This window comes from Ipomoea triloba, chromosome 3 (assembly GCF_003576645.1).
Source record: "Ipomoea triloba cultivar NCNSP0323 chromosome 3, ASM357664v1".
In the NCBI taxonomy this organism is placed as follows: domain Eukaryota; kingdom Viridiplantae; phylum Streptophyta; class Magnoliopsida; order Solanales; family Convolvulaceae; genus Ipomoea; species Ipomoea triloba.
In genome coordinates this window covers 18,769,335-18,788,322 of record NC_044918.1, presented here as the reverse complement: position 1 = coordinate 18,788,322, position 18,988 = coordinate 18,769,335, and the positions used below count along the sequence as shown (strand labels likewise).

Genomic DNA, 18,988 nt, shown 5'->3' with positions numbered 1-18,988 from the left:
TAAAACTCATTGGAAGATATCACACATGTGGAACATGTATTTATAAGTGAAATATTGGCTTGGCAACCTAGCTAGCCCTTGCTTCGAATTGAGGGCATTTCTTTGAGGAATTGGAAATAGGATTTTGGGAACTCGTTAACAAAGGGTTATGGGTTTTATTTATTTATGCATTTTTTAAACTTTAAGAAGGAGACGGTTGGACCGACAATATTATATTGATCTTGAAAATATAATATGTGTCACACGTATCATATCTTCTAGTGAGTTTTGTACATTGATTTGGCCAAAAGAACCAATATATTGATATAAATTTAAAAGTCATGCAGATGCACTTCAGTTGATAAAATTAATACTCAACGATCGTAATTGAGATTGACCTCATACCTATGAGTCCGAAAGTGATAGTATAGTTCCATTTAGAAAACAAAGTATATTTATACAAATAAGAGTAGAAGCATGCATGATGATGTAGTCTAGAGACTAATTGTAATATTTATTGATGACCTTTTAGTTGTTGTATATAGATGTTGCAATGTGAAAGAGTATGAGGTAAATGTAAAACAATTTGAAGTAGTCAATCATGACATGATATGTTACAATTATGCTTACTTCTCGGTAGGTCACCTATCTGTAAGTCAAGCACGCTTAATATAGTTTATTCATAATTGGATGAGAGTGATTTCGAGTGCATTATCTCAGTGATTTCGAGTAGAGGAGGGGGATGTAACAAGAGAAACAACACTGAATAGTTTGATTCCATATGATCATTTCAGGGTATTCATTCATCTGATTGGGGCACACTGTAAGCATATATAGTGAATTGACTAATGTGTTTTAACGTTGGTCTAACATTTACATTATGTTTACTGACAAAAACTCCATATGATTTACTGATGGTCATGCTCTTAGTATAATTTAATGTCTCTTCAAACCTGCCAAAAAACTCTGCTATATAATGTTGAAATTCAACAAACCTAGAACAATCTACAAAATCATATATAAAATGACTTGACTAAAATTAAATCGCCTCAAAAAGACTAAAGGAGTAATCAACGAAGGCAGACCGCTGACACAGAGAATTATTTCTCTTCCTCCTTATTGATTGGTTTAACCCCACACTACTCCATACAGGTCGGTCCAAACATTGTAGAGGTCCTGGACGAAATTAAAAAAAAGACCCTTATATGAAAAACTAAAATTTAAATGTAATAATACTAAAAAATAATAATATCAAATAACATGATATACTATTAGAAAATTTTCAACATTTTTTAAATACAAAAGTAATCATGACAAAAAAATGCTACGTGCTATGAGAAATCATCAACAATTGCATTAAGATTAATGTTTTCTAGCATATCCTTCTCAATACACAAAATCGTCATTAACATGGCATTAGTAATTTAAATTTTCTTTAGATTGTTTCAAATTTTCATTAAATGATTCTGATTTTTTGAAAAATTTATTTATAGCTCCTCTTTGTGATTCTATTAGCTACTTTACTTGTTTTTATTTTTATTTTTTTCACCATCACATAAATACTTTTTAGGTAACTTTATATAAAATAATTTTAAAAGCAGTATATAAGAAAAGAACAAAAGCACCTGAATATTTTTAAAAAGTTCTCATCAGTCTTCAGTTGTATCAGTAACACAAACAACTCCACAACTACCACTTTTTGTTCATTTCTTCTTTCACTTTCTATCCCTATAAATATAATGGATTAGACAGAACTCAGTAACTCAGGGTAATTATAATTCAAAAATTATATATATATATATGTATATATATACATATATATATTCTAAAATTACAGATATATATATAACACTAATTTTTTATTTTCTAATATAATTATAACACTAATTATAACCCTATAATAGATATATGTATACATATACATATATATGGATGGGCCGCTTCTATCATGGGCCATGGGCGGTCGCCCATCCCGCCCGTGCTCAGGACCGGGCCTGATTCCATATAATAATAATAATAATAATAATAATAGCCAAAGACCTTGTGGTTTAGTAGTACACGGTGTCCCGATTTACACTCCCACATGGATGATGGGAGTGGGTTAGAGCCTCAGAGGCAATTGTTGACTCTTTGTGCTTCTGTAGGTTGAGAAAGTAGTTATGAACAGATATATATTATCATATTATGACAAGGATTATTATTATTATTATTTTCCCAATCCTAACAGAAATAGGATAACAAATATGTGGAATAAATAAATAGGCTTCTAGATATGACCTAAATTGATGACATGTTTTACATAGGAAGGGATGACCCAACTCCAACAAAAATAACTTTTATATAATATTTTTTTTTTAAAAAAATACAGTTGGGCTAGAAATAGTGTTAAAAATTGTTTTGAGATAGGAAGGGATGATCCATTGGGCTAGAAAGTGTTAAAAATTGTTTTGAGATAGGAAGACGGATGATCCAAATGATGATTGATGAGTGCAGAATTGCGGAAAATCTGACTTAAAACTTAGCAGAGACAAAATGGTTGGTAACATGTCTCAAAAAAGGTGGATGAGTGAATATAACATGATTCTTGTTAACCAGAAGATTACGAGCTCGATTCTTGTAAACAACATCTTAAATGAATTTATTGTTCAAGGTTTTACTAATGTGTGTGATTTACCTCTAATATATGTATGATTCATAAACTAATATACATAACACGATTTAATTTATTCAATGCACCCCATCTCAGATTTCTCTTGTCACCCCAAAAATAAGTGGGAATGGAATTCCCTTCAACCAAACACCTTGTAAAAGATTGGTAACGTGAAAGATGAGATGTTGCATTCAGTATTTTTTTTTGAGTATTACTCATTCTGTTACAATGTAGTATCTGTTTATAAGTATTTGTTTTAGCTATCAATTTTAATTTCCTGTTTTGGATTCGTTGAGTTTACAATATTTCCTTTGCTAGTTTGCTATGAAAACAAAATATGAATGCTATGCCCAAAGAGGTAATTTTATTGGGTGGGTACGCAATTTTGTACCGGAGATACATGTTTACTAAATAAGTAAATATAATAATGTTATCTTAAGGGAGAACCCAATGTAACCAAGTTTGTTGGATTGTCAGCTTGGTAATCACAAAGTTTCAAATTTCACTCCTAGTAGAGCAGTCAATTGTATTGTTAATCCACGAGCTAAGCACCAATCCCCTCTTAATAAAATGTTAAAGATTATTCAGTTATACTTAATAATACTTATCACTTTTATATCAAACTAGTATGCCACCCGTGCGATGCACGGACTAAAATTTAAAAACATATATTTAATGTTGTATTATTGCAAAGAATTAAATTTGTTATATATATTTTACAATATAAGGAAGAATGAGGTTAATTAACAAATGTTATTGTTGTTTATTTAGTATTACAATGGCATTATGACCATAATCAATAAAATAACACACAATAATAAAGGTGGATAATGATATTTATATCACAATATTTAAACACATTATTGACTACAATTAAGATGATAATATTCCATTTAAACACATTATTGACTACAATTAAGATGATAATATTCCATTATATATTAAACTTACAAATAATTAAGATGATAATATTCCATTATATATTAAACTTACAAATTCTTAAAAATTTCCTTGTCCATTATATATTAAACTTACAAATTCTTAAAAATTTCCTTGTATACAACATTTGACGTTGAAGAACAATAATCTCCATTCTCATTAAGAATAACAACATTGAGACCAATGAGGTTGTTCACTCTCGATAGCACCACATAAAGTTGACCATGAACAAAAACACGTTTCTTTAAAAATAGTCCAACGGTAGATAGACTTTGGCCATGACTTTTATTTATCATCATTGCATAAGACAACATGAGTTGAATTGTCTCATTTCAAACTTAAAAGGCAATCGAGGATCAGAAGGTGTCATTGATAATCTTGGAATCAAAACTCAAGGACTCATATAGTAATGACCAAAACTCGACTTCCTGACATCACTTTATCTTCAACAATATGATTTCCCAATTTAGTAATGATCATTCTCATACCAATAATAATAATAATAATAATAATAATAATAATAAAGTGTAACCATAACCCTAAAAATAAAATAATAATAATACTAATACTAATAACAAAAGCTAAAAATAAAAAGTATAATATTAACAGCAACCGCAACAACAACAACAACAACGGTGGTAGATAGGGAGAAAGTATATCTCTTCAAACAGTAATGATTCAAGTAAATGACATGTATTTTATAGATTTTGCTTGAAATTGAATTTCCTCTCTATTAGGAATGCAAAAGTTTACTGATATTCAATCTCGGATTCTTCATATTTGTTAATTAGTTAATATTTTGTATGATCAACCTCTTCTCTGAACTAAATTCATGAATTAACAAAATCTAACATAGTCCTATTTTTTCCATCTAAATTCTATATATATATATTTTTAAAAGTTTATAAATTTTTTTCGACATATGCCTCACTTTGAAAGTAAAGTATATGTCCTAGTTTTTGTTAAATACACACTATTAAAGATTCACAAAAATTTGTAATACTGAAATACTACATTAGAACGAATTCATATCTGCCTTGTATTCTAATATATTCTTAACTGATAATTTCATCCCCAATCAAATTACTTATTAATAACTTCATAAGTTGTAATTACACAATTACATTTTCATAGATGATTAAGTTTGAAATCACAACATATACTAACATTGTGAGTAGAGATCATTATTTACAAATTGTTCTTTGACTTGTATTCTTTTTTTCCCAGTTTATAAGTTCATGCCAGGTTAATTTAGTTATTAATTAGAACTACATTTATTTATTGATTACTCTTTTTATTTAATGATTTACTAATAGACATTAGTAATTTAATAAGTTCTCCGTTTGAATACATAGCATTTATTAAACTATATTATAATTAGCCACATAGTGATAGTTTCACTCTATATTTAGCCACATAGTGATAGTTTCACTCTTTTTTTAAGAAGAAATAAAACTGGTGCTAGAACTGATTCTAATCCAACAATTGATACCAGATGCAAAGCAAGATTAAATAGGTAAATTTAATTTCATATAGCACAAAAGCTTTTGAAAATTAATTACAGTTATCACATTCTCAATTAATACTTAATTTTCTGATTGCAGATAAGGTTCTGAATTGAAGATGTGCATTCTCAATGATTGCAGATAAGGTTCTGAATTGAAGATGTGCATTCTCAAGTATAATCACAGGAAAAGGGTATGTATCCCTAAAACCACCTCATAGTACTGTTTAAATAGAAACATGAATAGATAAAAATCCTCATAGTACTGTTTAAATAGAAACATGAATAGATAAAAATTGGAAATAGAAATAGGGAAAGAAAAAGTAGCAAAAGACAATATTCATATATATTGACCATAAAGTCCCAAAACAGAATACATACTTTGTACATAGAACAAAGTCTAGTTATATTAGAGTAAGATAACATAGAATTAGAGCTAGCATCATATTTTTTCTAACTTGATCACTGAAATCTTAATTCTTTTAGGATCTCCAGACTGATTGAACTCATCCATTACTGACCTCTTTAGCGTGCTCCCAACACTTCCAGATAAACCACCTCATCAAACCCAACCATTTCAAAGTCAGCCATACCAATCCTATAAATAAGAAAACAATAATTGAATAATAGGCATATTGTTATTCAACTTTAAAAAAAAAAACAATATAAATCTGTAAGTATCTAAACCTCCTGGTTTTGATTTGTGATATGCACTTCAGGTTCCATATTCCCACAATATTTTGAAATAACATCTGCATCCTTACACACCCCTAACACCACAAATGCAGAGAGCAGAATGTTCATCTGCTCTTTATTTCTTCATTGAAATCCTAAACAATACAGGCTTTCCCACTAATAGATTGCAACTCAGGTGGAACCCAACCATGAGGTCTCTTTAAAAAAAATAGATTAGAAAAAAAAGTACATATAGTTTAGTCCGTACATATTTTGGTTTGAATATTGTCCTCAGATAAAATTGATGATAAGCATTTGCCAACAGTTTTTTATTTTTCCTGTCAAAAACCAGAAGACTTTAGCCATTAGAAGATCATTACAAAGGCAATAAGAGAGCTAACTGAATTTGGTGAACAATACCAAAACAAAGACTCAAAAAAAAAAAAAAAAGGCACAAAGGTAAACCTAATCCAATCTTTATAAATACTTCCGCCATTACATATTTGATATTCCATAAAGTATGCATACATAAGTGTTTTACAAAATAGGCTACATATAGGTACAGTTTAACTGCATTACATAAGATATACGCCTAAGATTACAAAATAGCTTACTTGGATAGCAGTAAGTACACAAACTTAGACACATTTTACACTTAAAACCAAAACAGCCACACATAAGTAGTACAAACCCAATCACCCAAGGATCTTTGCAGCACTCCAGAAATCAGATATCTACATTACTGTAAGGATTAATAATAGGTTAGCTGTAGAACATAAACTGTAGAACTTAGAATAAAAAAATTTAACTTGACCTCCTTTCTTGAATAAATATCTTGAATCGTAGTCACCTCAAACTTAGTACTTGTAGATCCACGCTCATTCTTTAACACAGAGAGCTTTGATTCTGATTGAATTCACCTGATAGGAGTGCACACAGATGGTAAGCTGCAAATCAAAGAATGTAGATTATAAGTTACAATCACTACAAAGAAAGAGGAAACAAATAGAAAATGGAACATAGAATTTACCTTTTAACAAAATCAGCAAATTCTGGACACTTGTGATTAAACAATAACCTAGTGGCATTAAAGGAACTTGAAATCTGAACTTCACCACCTAAACAAAATTTGAATTCATCAAAATTTAATATAAAACCTATCACTTTAATACCATTTTTTTTTAATGTAGTAATAAATTAATACTTTTAATGTAACTATAATACAAAAATCTAATGCTTTTAAATAAAACAATATTTATCACTTTTATACTTAGAACTAACTTATTACTATCCTTTTTTCCTTCTATTTCCCTCCCCCCTACGCATACAACATTTACCCTACTACTACTACTATTATTATTATTATTATTATTATTATTGTTGTTGTTGTTGTTGTTGTTGTTGTTATTGTTGTTATTGTTGTTGTTGTTGTTATTGTTATTATTATTATTATTATTATTATTATTATTATGATGATGATGATGATGATGATGATGATGATGATATATGAGGATTGTACTCAATGAGGTTTTGCATTTTTTTTGGGTAGTCAAAATAAGCTCTAATATGACTGAAATAATTGCAATTTATTTAGTAACTAGTATTTTATACGCGCGATGCGCGAAAACTTATGCCCAATATTAAAATATTAATAAATACAAATAATTAAAATGTATAATTCAAATTATATACACAAATAATATATGTATTTTATACACACATATATGATTTACCATTCATAGAAATTTAATTAAAATATAATCAACCATTAAATTAATTATATAATAATTTTAATAAATGACAATTAAAGAATAGGAAAAAGATATGATAGATATAGGTGTATGGTAATAATGATGGAGTTAAAAGTAACGGTGTTATAACCGTGTAAGGGTAGTTTTGTATAACAATAATGTAGTAAGGACAATTTTGTCTAATAACATTGAAGTGTACAACATTTAAAGTAAAATGTACACATTTATTAGCATCCAAAAAGATGGACATAAATCAAGGATATAACCTTGATTGAGACTTATTATGTTTTTAGATTTTAGATATGTATTTATTGACTTTTGATACATTTTACACATTTAGTATTAGTGTATTGAATATATTTTTTTATATTTTAAAGTTGAATTTAAAAAATAAAATCATAACATTAGATAAATGAAAAAGTGGAGATATGGAGAATGAAAATTGAAAAACAAAAAAAGAAAAAATAAAGAATTAATATGATGAAACGACCCCTAAGAGTATCTTCTATTGATTATGCCCTTTGAAGATATAACTCTTATAATTAGAAGTCTCTTAGGCGTGCGAACATCTTCAAATACATGTCAAGGGTTCAACTTTCGACTCTTTTACCTAGACATCTTATTCTTCAATTCCCATCATTGCCAAGAATTCCGTGTAAATTGAATCTTTTGTTCTATCATATCTTCCAATAAATTAACGTTACAATAAAAATTATTCGCCTGGTTCAAAGCCCATTCTTTTAACCTAAATCTTTTGGAAAATTCTTATAATTAATGTTACTCCGTACTATTTTTATGTATTTACTAATTTATTAACTTTGCAAAATTTGTTCCATTGAATTTTTGCCTTTACAAATTTTCTAAGGATAAAAATTTACACTTTAATTTTTGGGAATCAAATTTAGTAATGTATTAAGCTAGTGTCACCAAAATCTTTATAAATTTGGAAATTAAATCATATTACTCTTTATGTCACAAAACTAATTCGATAAAATTAAAATTTCCCTTAAAATATTCGTAATTCTAGACATTACTGACTAACATGGTAAAAATCTCTATCGAAACCCAAGTCACAAATTTGGAAATTTATATTCATTTAACTTTAACCATAAAAAAATTCCACAAAGTGAAAAGTCTAGGCTATAAATACAACCTTCGTTCTCCATTATCAATATACATGATCTCAGCATACTAGTGAGTAAATTCAACTTTCTTGAAAATGTCTGGTAGAAATACTTCTAGAGGAGTGGCAAGAGGTCGGCAAAGGGTTCCCCTTTCTAGAATAGGAAATGAGGTTCAACGTCTTGTAACATTTTCAAAACGGCGCACTGGTTTATTTAAAAAAGCCAGTGAGATGTCCACTTTATGTGGCCCCGAGATTGCGATGGTGGTATTCTCACCATCTGGCAAAGCTTTCTCCTTTAGCAACCCTGATATGAATAGAGTCCTTACCAAGTACTTTGGTGAAATCCCCAACAGAGAAGCCAACATACCTGAACATATTATCCGTGCTCACCAGGAGGCAAAAATGAGAGCGATGACCTCTCAAATCAACGTCCTTGAAGCTCAAATTGATGAAGAAAAGATGGTCGATCAAGCTCTGAGAGAGGCTGAAAAAGGTAGACCATCCATATCTGATCTTCAATTGCCTGAGCTACAATTGATGAAACAGAAAATGGAAACACTCCTTATTCAAGTAACTGAGAAATTAAATATGTTTTCCATATTGGAGGCACAATCTCAAGCCATGGAAACTCGCTTTGGAGCCAATGATGGCCCTGGACCAAGTGGTGTTTAAATTATTTTCATCTCTTACTTTGTTCTAGTACTTTTTACAATTTTAATATTTTATTTTGAATTAAGATATCATTTCCTCTCGGTCTCCTAGGGTACGTTTTGATAATGTTATTTAAGTTTGGGTTAAACTTGCGTTACTCGATGGTACGCATATTGTAAGGTTCACAAGCCTTGTTTTAATGATATTTGTGTCTTATATTATTACCTTGTATCAATTTTGTTGATTGTCAATTTTTTTTTTATTTTATTTCTTATGAGGTTGGATGCATGGCTCTGTCAATTAGGTAGGTTCATGTTACAATTCTTTGTCTAAATAATAAATTAATGGAATTACTACTGCAAAGTTAGTTGTGTTGGACCATCTGGAAGCATAGGAGCAATTTTATTTAATTTGGAACCAGAAACCTTGGCATGGTGGTGATGTTCTACGCTCAGCTACGTCTCTTTTTAATGAGTGGTTGGAATTGCAGTCTTCTTCTATTAGCGTTGTACAGCCTGTAGTACATGCTACTAATGCACACCATACAAATTCATGTTGATGCGGCAGTCTTCCCTGGTGATTATAAAAGCTATATCTCGGCAATTATATTGCACATAGGGGAAATGGGGACTTTCTAGCTGCTAAGAATGGTTGCCTAGATGATCTGCACCTTTCAGAAGCGATAGCAATTAAGGAGGCTCTCTCATGGACATATATGTCAAATTATAAAACCACAAATGGTTTGCTTGATGCTTGAAGCTTCCCCTACAAATTACTCCTACGCTGGTTGTGTCATTAGGCAGTACGTGTCAAATGATAAAACGAAACTTTGATAAGGTGGCCTTTCGTTATGTCAGTAGATTAGAGAATAAGCTGTTCATGCTTTACCTCATAGTCTGGTCCTCGTAGTTGGTTTCATTCTTACCCTACTTGTATTCAACATTTTATTTTTGGAGCTTAATATTAATGCTGCTTTTGTTTTCAAATAAAAAGAAAAAAAGAATGGAATTTTTATTAATCTATATCCGTTGACAATTTAGTTTCTTTCCATCCATCATACTGGATATCTTCAGAAACGTATTCAATTCATGTAAATAAAAATTTAACCATTGTCTACTAAGTAAAAAATATGTTGTTGAAATCAATGTTGTTAAAAGTCACGCTCAGTCTATCTTGAAAAACGTCTTGAAGATGTTTTATATTATTTTCTTATCATACTAATGGTTACCTATTAATCTCTTGAAGTAGTACAGTTAAAGAACTGTTTAAAATCGAAAAAGATAATGAGGATAACTTAAGACCAAAATTAAAGTCCATTATTTCATTGTTGTTGGAGCAGTACATTATCATAAGAAGTTCCATATATAATCACATCAGGCCTGATATTGTATTCGCGATCAAATTGCTAGCAACATTTAGCGCTTAATGAAATATTGGAATAGTACTTAACATATATCCCCTAGTATCTGAAATATTGGAATAGTACTTAACATATATCCCCTAGTATCTTAGAGATACAAAGATCTTGACTTTTACGTGAGAACCCAATAATATATGATCTTGATAGGCTACTTGGGCACTGGCTATCTTATTTGATATCCATGATGTCATTCCCAAACTGGTTGTGCTTTGTTTTACCTCCCACTGTCCTATATAAGGACAACACAATACAGCTTGTGATGCATAAATGATAAATGAGTATTTTATGAATTTGACAAAGTATATATAGCTTCAAATTAAAATTCAACACATATGAGCTATAGAAGAGTTACAAGATTATTATACGAGATATTCACTCTAGTACGACAATCTAGAAGATCAGATTTGTTCAAACAATTCGTTTCTATACTTACTTTTAGAAAGATATTTTTTCAGGAGGAGCCATTTACTTAAATCAGTTCTGAAGATTGGGTCTTGAAGATCAAGAGTTAGTACTATTATATTCTTTTTTTATATATGTAATTTATTAATTAAAGGTTTTTAAACGAGGCAGCTAGTGTAACAAACAAATACACATATATCATGTATTTTTCTTTATGACTTTTAGGTAGTCAAAGGCATGCCAACATTACCCGTTAGAATAGCGAGAATATAGGAAAAATGTAGTAAAAATATATGGAGAGAATATAGGTATTGTATTGGTCAGAATTGTTTGTCCTTTTCTCCGTGTATGGAGGGTCTATTGATACATATTTTGAGTCTAGAGCCCTACAGGGAGTAAGAATCCTGGACTACCTCATATTGGGAGTCCGTGTTACATTATAACTAATAAACTCTAATCTTGCTAATATTATAAGTGCTAAGTCTAATCCTTATCGAACTCTTTGGTAGCTCTGTGTTGGGTCTCCTTCTTGGGTTTTATTGATCTAGTTGATCTCTTGGGCCGGTCCATGTGGCTTAGGCCTAGTGTATTATACATCATCCAGTTTCCCACTTTCTTGAGATTTTGTGGATACGAAGTCCTTGAAAAGTATTCTTGCTCTTTTGGGCTGGTCCATGTGGCCCAGACCTAGTGTATTATCCATCAATTATTATTATTATTATCATTATTATCATCTTTGTTATAGAAATGTACAAAAGCTATATGAGGATTGTACTCATTGTGGTTTGCATATTTTTTTGTTGTTGTCAAACTAAGCTCTAATATGACTGAAATAATTGCAATTTATTTAGTAATATGTATTTATTGAGTTTTGATACATTTTACACATTTAGTATTATTGTATTGAATACATTTTTTTTAATCTTAAAGTTGAATTTGAAAAATGAAGTCAGAAAATTAGATAAATGAAAAACGGGTGATATGGAGAATGAAAATTTAAAAACAAAAAAAAAAAAGAAAAAATAAAGAATTAATATGATGAAACGAACCATAAGAGTAATTTTTATTGATTATGCCCTTCGAAGATATAACTCTTATAATTAGAAGTCTCTTAGGCGTGTAAACATCTTCAAATAGATGTTAAGGGTTCAACTTTCGACTCTTTTACCTAGACATCTTATTCTTCAATTCCCATCATTGCCAAGAGTTCCGTGTACATTGAATCTTTTGTTCTATCATATCTTCCAATCAATTAACGTTACAATCAAAATTATTCGCCTGGTTCAAAGCCCATTCTTTTAACCTAAATCTTTTGACAAATTCTTATAATTAATGTTACTCCGTACTATTTTTGTGTATTTACTAATTTATTAACTTTGCAAAATTTGTTCCATTATCAAGAACTTTTGCCTTTACAAATTTTCTAAATATAAAAATGTACACTTTAATTTTTGGGAATCAAATTTAATAATGTATTAAGCTAGTGTCACCAAAATCTTTGTAAATTCGGAAATTAAATCATATTACTCTTTATACCACAAAACAAATTCGATAAAATTAAAATTTTCCCTTAAAATATTCGTAATTCTAGATATTACTGACTAACATGGTAAAAATCTCTATCGAAACCCAAGTCACAAATTTAGAAATTGATTTTTATTTTACTTTAACCATAAAAGAATTCCACAAAGTGAAAAGTCTAGGCTATAAATACAACCTTCATTCTACATTATCGATATACATTGTCTCACCGTACTAGTGAGTAAATTCAATTTTCTTGAAAATGTCTGGTAGAAATACTTCTAGAGGAGTGACAAGAGGTCGGCAAAGGGTTCCCCTTGCTAGAATAGAAAATGAGGTTCAACGTCTTGTAACATTTTCAAAACGGCGCACTGGTTTATTTAAAAAAGCAAGTGAGATGTCCACTTTATGTGGCACCGAGATTGCGATGGTGGTATTCTCACCATCTGGCAAAGCTTTCTCCTTTAGCAACCCTGATATGAATAGAGTCCTTACCAAGTACTTTGGTGAAATCCCCAACAGAGAAGCCAACATACCTGAACATATTATCCGTGCTCACCAGGAGGCAAAAATGAGAGCGATGACCTCTCAAATCAACGTCCTTGAAGCTCAAATTGATGAAGAAAAGATGGTCGATCAAGCTCTGAGAGAGGCTGAAAAAGGTAGACCATCCATATCTGATCTTCAATTGCCTGAGCTACAATTGATGAAACAGAAAATGGAAACACTCCTTATTCAAGTAACTGAGAAATTAAATATGTTTTCCATAACGGAGGCACAATCTCAAGCCATGGAAACTCGCTTTGGAGCCAATGATGGCGCTGGACCAAGTGGTGTTTAAATTATTTTCTTCTCTTACTTTGTTCTAGTACTTTTTACAATTTTAATATTTATTTTGAATTAAGATATCATTTCCTCTAGGTCTCCTAGGGTACGTTTTGATAATGTTATTTAAGTTTGGGTTAAACTTGCGTTACTCGATGGTACGCATATTGTAAGGTTCACAAGCCTTGTTTTAATGATATTTGCCTCTTAAATTATTACCTTGTAGCAATTTTGTTGATTGTCAATTTTTTTATTTTATTTCTTATGAGGTTGGATGCATGGCTCTGTCAATTAGGTAGGTTCATGTTACAATTCTTTGTCTAAATAATAAATTAATGGAATTACTACTGCAAAGTTAGTTGTGTTGGACCATCTGGAAGCATAGGAGCAATTTTATTTAATTTGGAACCAGAAACCTTGGCATGGTGGTGATGTTCTACGCTCAGCTACGTCTCTTTTTAATGAGTGGTTGGAATTGCAGTCTTCTTCTATTAGCGTTGTACAGCCTGTAGTACATGCTACTAATGCACACCATACAAATTCATGTTGATGCGGCAGTCTTCCCTGGTGATGATAAAGGCTCAATTGCACATAAGGGAAATGGGGACTTTCTAGCTGCTAAGAATGGTTCTGTTCGTTGCCTAGATGATCCGCACCTTGCAGATGCGATAGCAATTAAGGAGGCTCTCTCATGGACATGTCAAATGATAAAACGACAAATGGTTTGCTTGATGCTTGAAGTTTCCCCTAAAAATTACTCCTACGCTGGTCGTGTCATTAAGCAGTACGTGTCAAATGATAAAAAGACACTTTGATAAGGTGTATTTTGGTTTTGTTAATAGAACAGAGAATAAGGTAGTTCATGCTTTGGCAGTGAGTTCACAGTCTGGTCCTGGTAGTTGGTTTCATTCTTATAATAGTGCATCTCAAATTTTTAGTCAATATTTCTCTCTTAGCCAATAGCAATAGTTGTAGCATTAAGACATGTAATTCATGATGCTTCAACCCAAACAACTTTAATTTAGATCTTGTACGTTCACAAGCTTTTTGATATTTGATAAATACCATGGGGTACCTTAATTCAGAGTAAAAACTAACAAAATTTTATTCTCTCCATTTTTTTATAACGTATGTTAAGCTATGGCCAAATATGTTTTCTTATCCCTAGTGCGTAGAGCTAATGAAGCTCAAAATATCGACAAAATTTAATCTAGCTTTGACTCTAAATTTGGTCTTACCTTTTATGTTTAGAAGAGTTTAACAAGATCACCACTCACAATCTTTTCTACACGCATCACATCAATATTGTGCTGCACTTCTAGTATCTTCTATTATCACTACAAGAAATATGCACAAAGACAACGGTTTTTAACCATTGTCTACTAGATAAAAAATATGTTGTTGAAACCTTTGTTGTTAAAAGTCACACTCAATCTATCTTCAAATACGTCTTGAAGATGTTTTATATGGATAAGTATTATTTTCTTATCATACTAATGGTTGCCTATTATTCTCTTGAAGTACGTAGTTAAAGAACTGTTTAAAACGGAGAAGATAATGAGGATAACTTAAGACCAAAAGTCCATTATTTCATTGTTGTTGGAGCACTACATTATGATAAGAAGTTCCGTAATCACATCAGGCCTGATATTGTATTCGCGATCAAATTGCTAGCAACATTTAGCGCTCCTCCTATAATGAAATATTGGAATAGTACTTAACATATCCCCTAGTATCTTAGAGATACAAATATCTTGACTTAATTTTATGTGAGAACCCAATATATAATTTTGATAGGACACTTGGGCACTCGCTATCTTATTTGATCTTCATGATGTCATTCCGAACTGGTTGTGCATCCTATATAAGGACAATAGAATAAAGCTTGTGTTGCACAAATGATTAATTAATGAGTATTTTATGAATATTTGACAAAGTATATATAGCATGAAATTAAAATTCAACCCATATTAGCTCTAGAAGAGTTGCAAGATTATTCTACGAGATATTCACTCTAGTGTCAATCTAGAATATCAGATTTGTTCAGAAAATCCCATTCTACACTTATTTTAAGAAAAATATTTTTATGTGTGGGATTTGAAGGTTGTTACTTTCAGGAGGAGTGTCATTTACTTAAATCAATCCAGAAGATTAAGTCTTGAAGACCAAGAGTTGTACTATTTTTCTTTTGATTGAGATTTTTTATATATAATTTATTAATTAAATGTTTTTAAACGAGGCAGCTAGTGTGACAAACGAATACACATATATCATGTATTCTTTTGCTCATTGGGTTTTTCTAGTGAGGTTTTTAAGAGTATGATATAGTAATGTCCAAGGAGGAATGTTGTAAATAATTATATGTGGACATTACTAGAGGTATTTTACTACTATAATACTTCTTCATCTTTATTAGTTGTGTAGTCATATTAGAACTTTTGTATATCCTGTATATATTAACTGAAAGATGACTAATAAGAGAATCTATTATTCTTTCCATATTCTCTGCCTCCCTCTCAACCTTATTACTTTACTGCAATTGTAACCATACACTGTTCACATAAGGATACATCCCGTTTCACAACATATTACTATTACTATCCTTTTTTCCTTCTATTTCCCTGCACCTACGCATACAACATTTTCCCTATAATAATAATAATAATAATAATAATAATAATAATAATAATATATTATTATTATTATTATTATTATTATTATTATTGTTATTATTGTTGTTATTGTTGTTATTGTTGTTATTATCATTATCATTATCATTATCATTATCATCATCTTTGTTGTAGAAATGTACAAAAGCTATATGAGGATTGTACTCAAAAGAGGTTTTACATATTTTTTTTTTGTAACCAAACTAAGCTCTCATATGACTGAAATAATTGCAATTTATTTAGTAATATGTTTTTATTGACTTTTGTTACATTTTACAAATTTAGTATTAGTGTATTGAATTTATTTTTTATCTTAATGTTGAATTTGAAAAATGAAATCAGAAAATTAGATAAATGAAAAACTGGAGATATGGAGAATGAAAATTGAAAAAAAAAAAAACAAAGAATTAATGTGATGAAAGGACCCCAAAGAGTATCTTCTATTGATTATGCCCTTCGAAGATATAACTCTTATAATTAGAAGTCTCTTAGGCGTGTGAACATCTTCAAATAGATGTCAAGGGTTCAAGTTTCGACTCATTTACCAAGACATCTCATTCTTCAATACCCATCATTGCCAAAGAGTTCCATAAAAATTGAATCTTTTGTTCTATCATATCGTCCAATCAATTAACGTTACAATCAAAATTATTCGTCTGGTTCAAAGCCCATTCTTTTAACCTAAATCTTTTGGCAAATTCTTATAATTAATGTTACTCCGTACTATTTTTGTGTATTTACTAATTTATTAACTTTGCAAAATTTGTTCCATTGAATTTTTGCCTTTACAAATTTTCTAAGGATAAAAATTTACACTTTAATTTTTGGGAATCAAATTTAGTAATGTATTAAGCTAGTGTCACCAAAATCTTTGTAAATTTTGAAATTAAATCATATTACTCTTTATGTCACAAAACAAATTCGATAAAATTAAAATTTCCCTTAAAATATTCGTAATTCTAGACATTACTGACTAACATGGTAAAAATCTCTATCCAGACCCAAGTAATAAATTTGGAAATTTATATTTATTTAACTTTAACCATAAAAAAATTCCACAAAGTGAAAAGTCTAGGCTATAAATACAACCTTCGTTCTCCATTATCAATATACATTGTCTCAGCATACTAGTGAGTAAATTCAAATTTCTTGAAAATGTCTAGTAGAAATACTTCTAGAGGAGTGGCAAGAGGTCGGCAAAGGGTTCCCCTTTCTAGAATAGGAAATGAGGTTCAACGTCTTGTAACATTTTCAAAACGGCGCACTGGTTTATTTAAAAAAGCAAGTGAGATGTCCACTTTATGTGGCACCGAGATTGCGATGGTGGTATTCTCACCATCTGGAAAAGCTTTCTCCTTTAGCAACCCTGATATGAATAGAGTCCTTACCAAGTACTTTGGTGAAATCCCCAACAGAGAAGCCAACATACCTGAACATATTATCCGTGCTCACCAGGAGGCAAAAATGAGAGCGATGACCTCTCAAATCAACGTCCTTGAAGCTCAAATTGATGAAGAAAAGATGGTCGATCAAGCTCTGAGAGAGGCTGAAAATGGTAGACCATCCATATCTGATCTTCAATTGCCTGAGCTACAATTGATGAAACAGAAAACGAAAACACTCATTATTCAAGTAACTGAGAAATTAAATATGTTTTCCATAATGGAGGCACAATCTCAAGCCATGGAGACTCGCTTTGGAGCCAATGATGGCGCTGGACCAAGTGGTGTTTAAATTATTTTCTTCTCTTACTTTGTTCTAGTACTTTTTACAATTTTAATATTTTATTTTGAATTAAGATATCATTTCCTCTAGGTCTCCTAGGGTACGTTTTGATAATGTTATTTAAGTTTGGGTTAAACTTGCATTACTCAACGGTACGCATATTGTAAGGTTCACAAGCTTTGTTTTAATGATATTTGCGTCTTATATTATTACCTTGTAGCAATTTTAATTTGTTGATTGTAAATTTTTTTTATTTTATTTCTTATGAGGTTGGATGCATGGCTCTGTCAATTAGGTAGGTGCATGTTACAATTCTTTGTCTAAATAATAAATTAATGGAATTACTACTGCAAAGTTAGTTGTGTTGGACCATCTGGAAGCATAGGAGCAATTTTATTTAATTTGGAACCAGAAACCTTGGCATGGTGGTGATGTTCTACGCTCAGCTACGTCTCTTTTTAATGAGTGGTTGGAATTGCAGTCTTCTTCTATTAGCGTTGTACAGCCTGTAGTACATGCTCACTTCTCGAACGTAACACACCATACAAATTCATGTTGATGCGGCAGTCTTCCCTGGTGATTATAAAAGCTATATCTCGGCAATTATATTGCACATAGGGGAAATGGGGACTTTCTAGCTGCTAAGGATGGTTGCCTAGATGATCTGCACCTTGCAGAAGCGATAGCAATTAAGGATGGTTCTATTCGCGTCTTATTACCTTTGTAGCAATTTTGTTGATTGTTAATTTTGTTAATTATTAGTCAAATCGGTTTTTTATTGGTTAATTTTATTAATCTGTATCAGTTTCTGGACATAAGGTAGTTTACTACTTCAGGCCATCTGGAATAGAGTCAGTGCGCAAAACAGTGGGCTGGTTTCTCTCTAACCGAATCTGATTTTTGATATATTATTTCTGCTGACTTTTGAATGAATCCAGCAGCGTTATTTGAGGGGATTTAAGCTGCATTATTTCAGATTAATTCAGTTGGTGATTTCTACTATATAAACAATGCAAAAGCTTGGATTTTTGTTGAATTAATTTGCGAAATCCGATCCAGCAGTTCGGCTAAAGCTCTCAAAATTTCCCTATTATTATTTCCAGTGATTTATCAGTTTTATATGAGTGTTTGAGGATGCTGTGTTATTGGTA

General features: G+C 30.8%; 3 protein-coding genes and 1 long non-coding RNA gene across 4 annotated transcripts; 3 read left to right on the top strand and 1 right to left on the bottom strand.

Annotated features, from left to right (window-relative positions):
* Positions 1-6,269: 6,269 nt before the first annotated feature.
* Positions 6,270-6,865, bottom strand: LOC116014043. Its single transcript, XR_004097338.1, has 3 exons — positions 6,778-6,865; positions 6,598-6,694; positions 6,270-6,481 (listed from the first exon to the last, which is right to left on the bottom strand). It is a non-coding gene; the product is annotated as an uncharacterized LOC116014043 (long non-coding RNA).
* Positions 6,866-8,717: 1,852 nt separating this feature from the next.
* Positions 8,718-9,296, top strand: LOC116013027 (agamous-like MADS-box protein AGL29). Its single transcript, XM_031252689.1, has one exon. The coding sequence runs from the start codon at positions 8,718-8,720 to the stop codon at positions 9,294-9,296; it is 579 nt and encodes a 192-aa protein (XP_031108549.1).
* Positions 9,297-12,880: 3,584 nt separating this feature from the next.
* LOC116013026 (agamous-like MADS-box protein AGL29) lies at positions 12,881-13,459 on the top strand. The gene has a single exon (XM_031252688.1). The coding sequence runs from the start codon at positions 12,881-12,883 to the stop codon at positions 13,457-13,459; it is 579 nt and encodes a 192-aa protein (XP_031108548.1).
* A 3,808-nt stretch (positions 13,460-17,267) lies between these two features.
* On the top strand, positions 17,268-17,846 carry LOC116013025 (agamous-like MADS-box protein AGL29). Its single transcript, XM_031252687.1, has one exon. The coding sequence runs from the start codon at positions 17,268-17,270 to the stop codon at positions 17,844-17,846; it is 579 nt and encodes a 192-aa protein (XP_031108547.1).
* Positions 17,847-18,988: the final 1,142 nt, after the last annotated feature.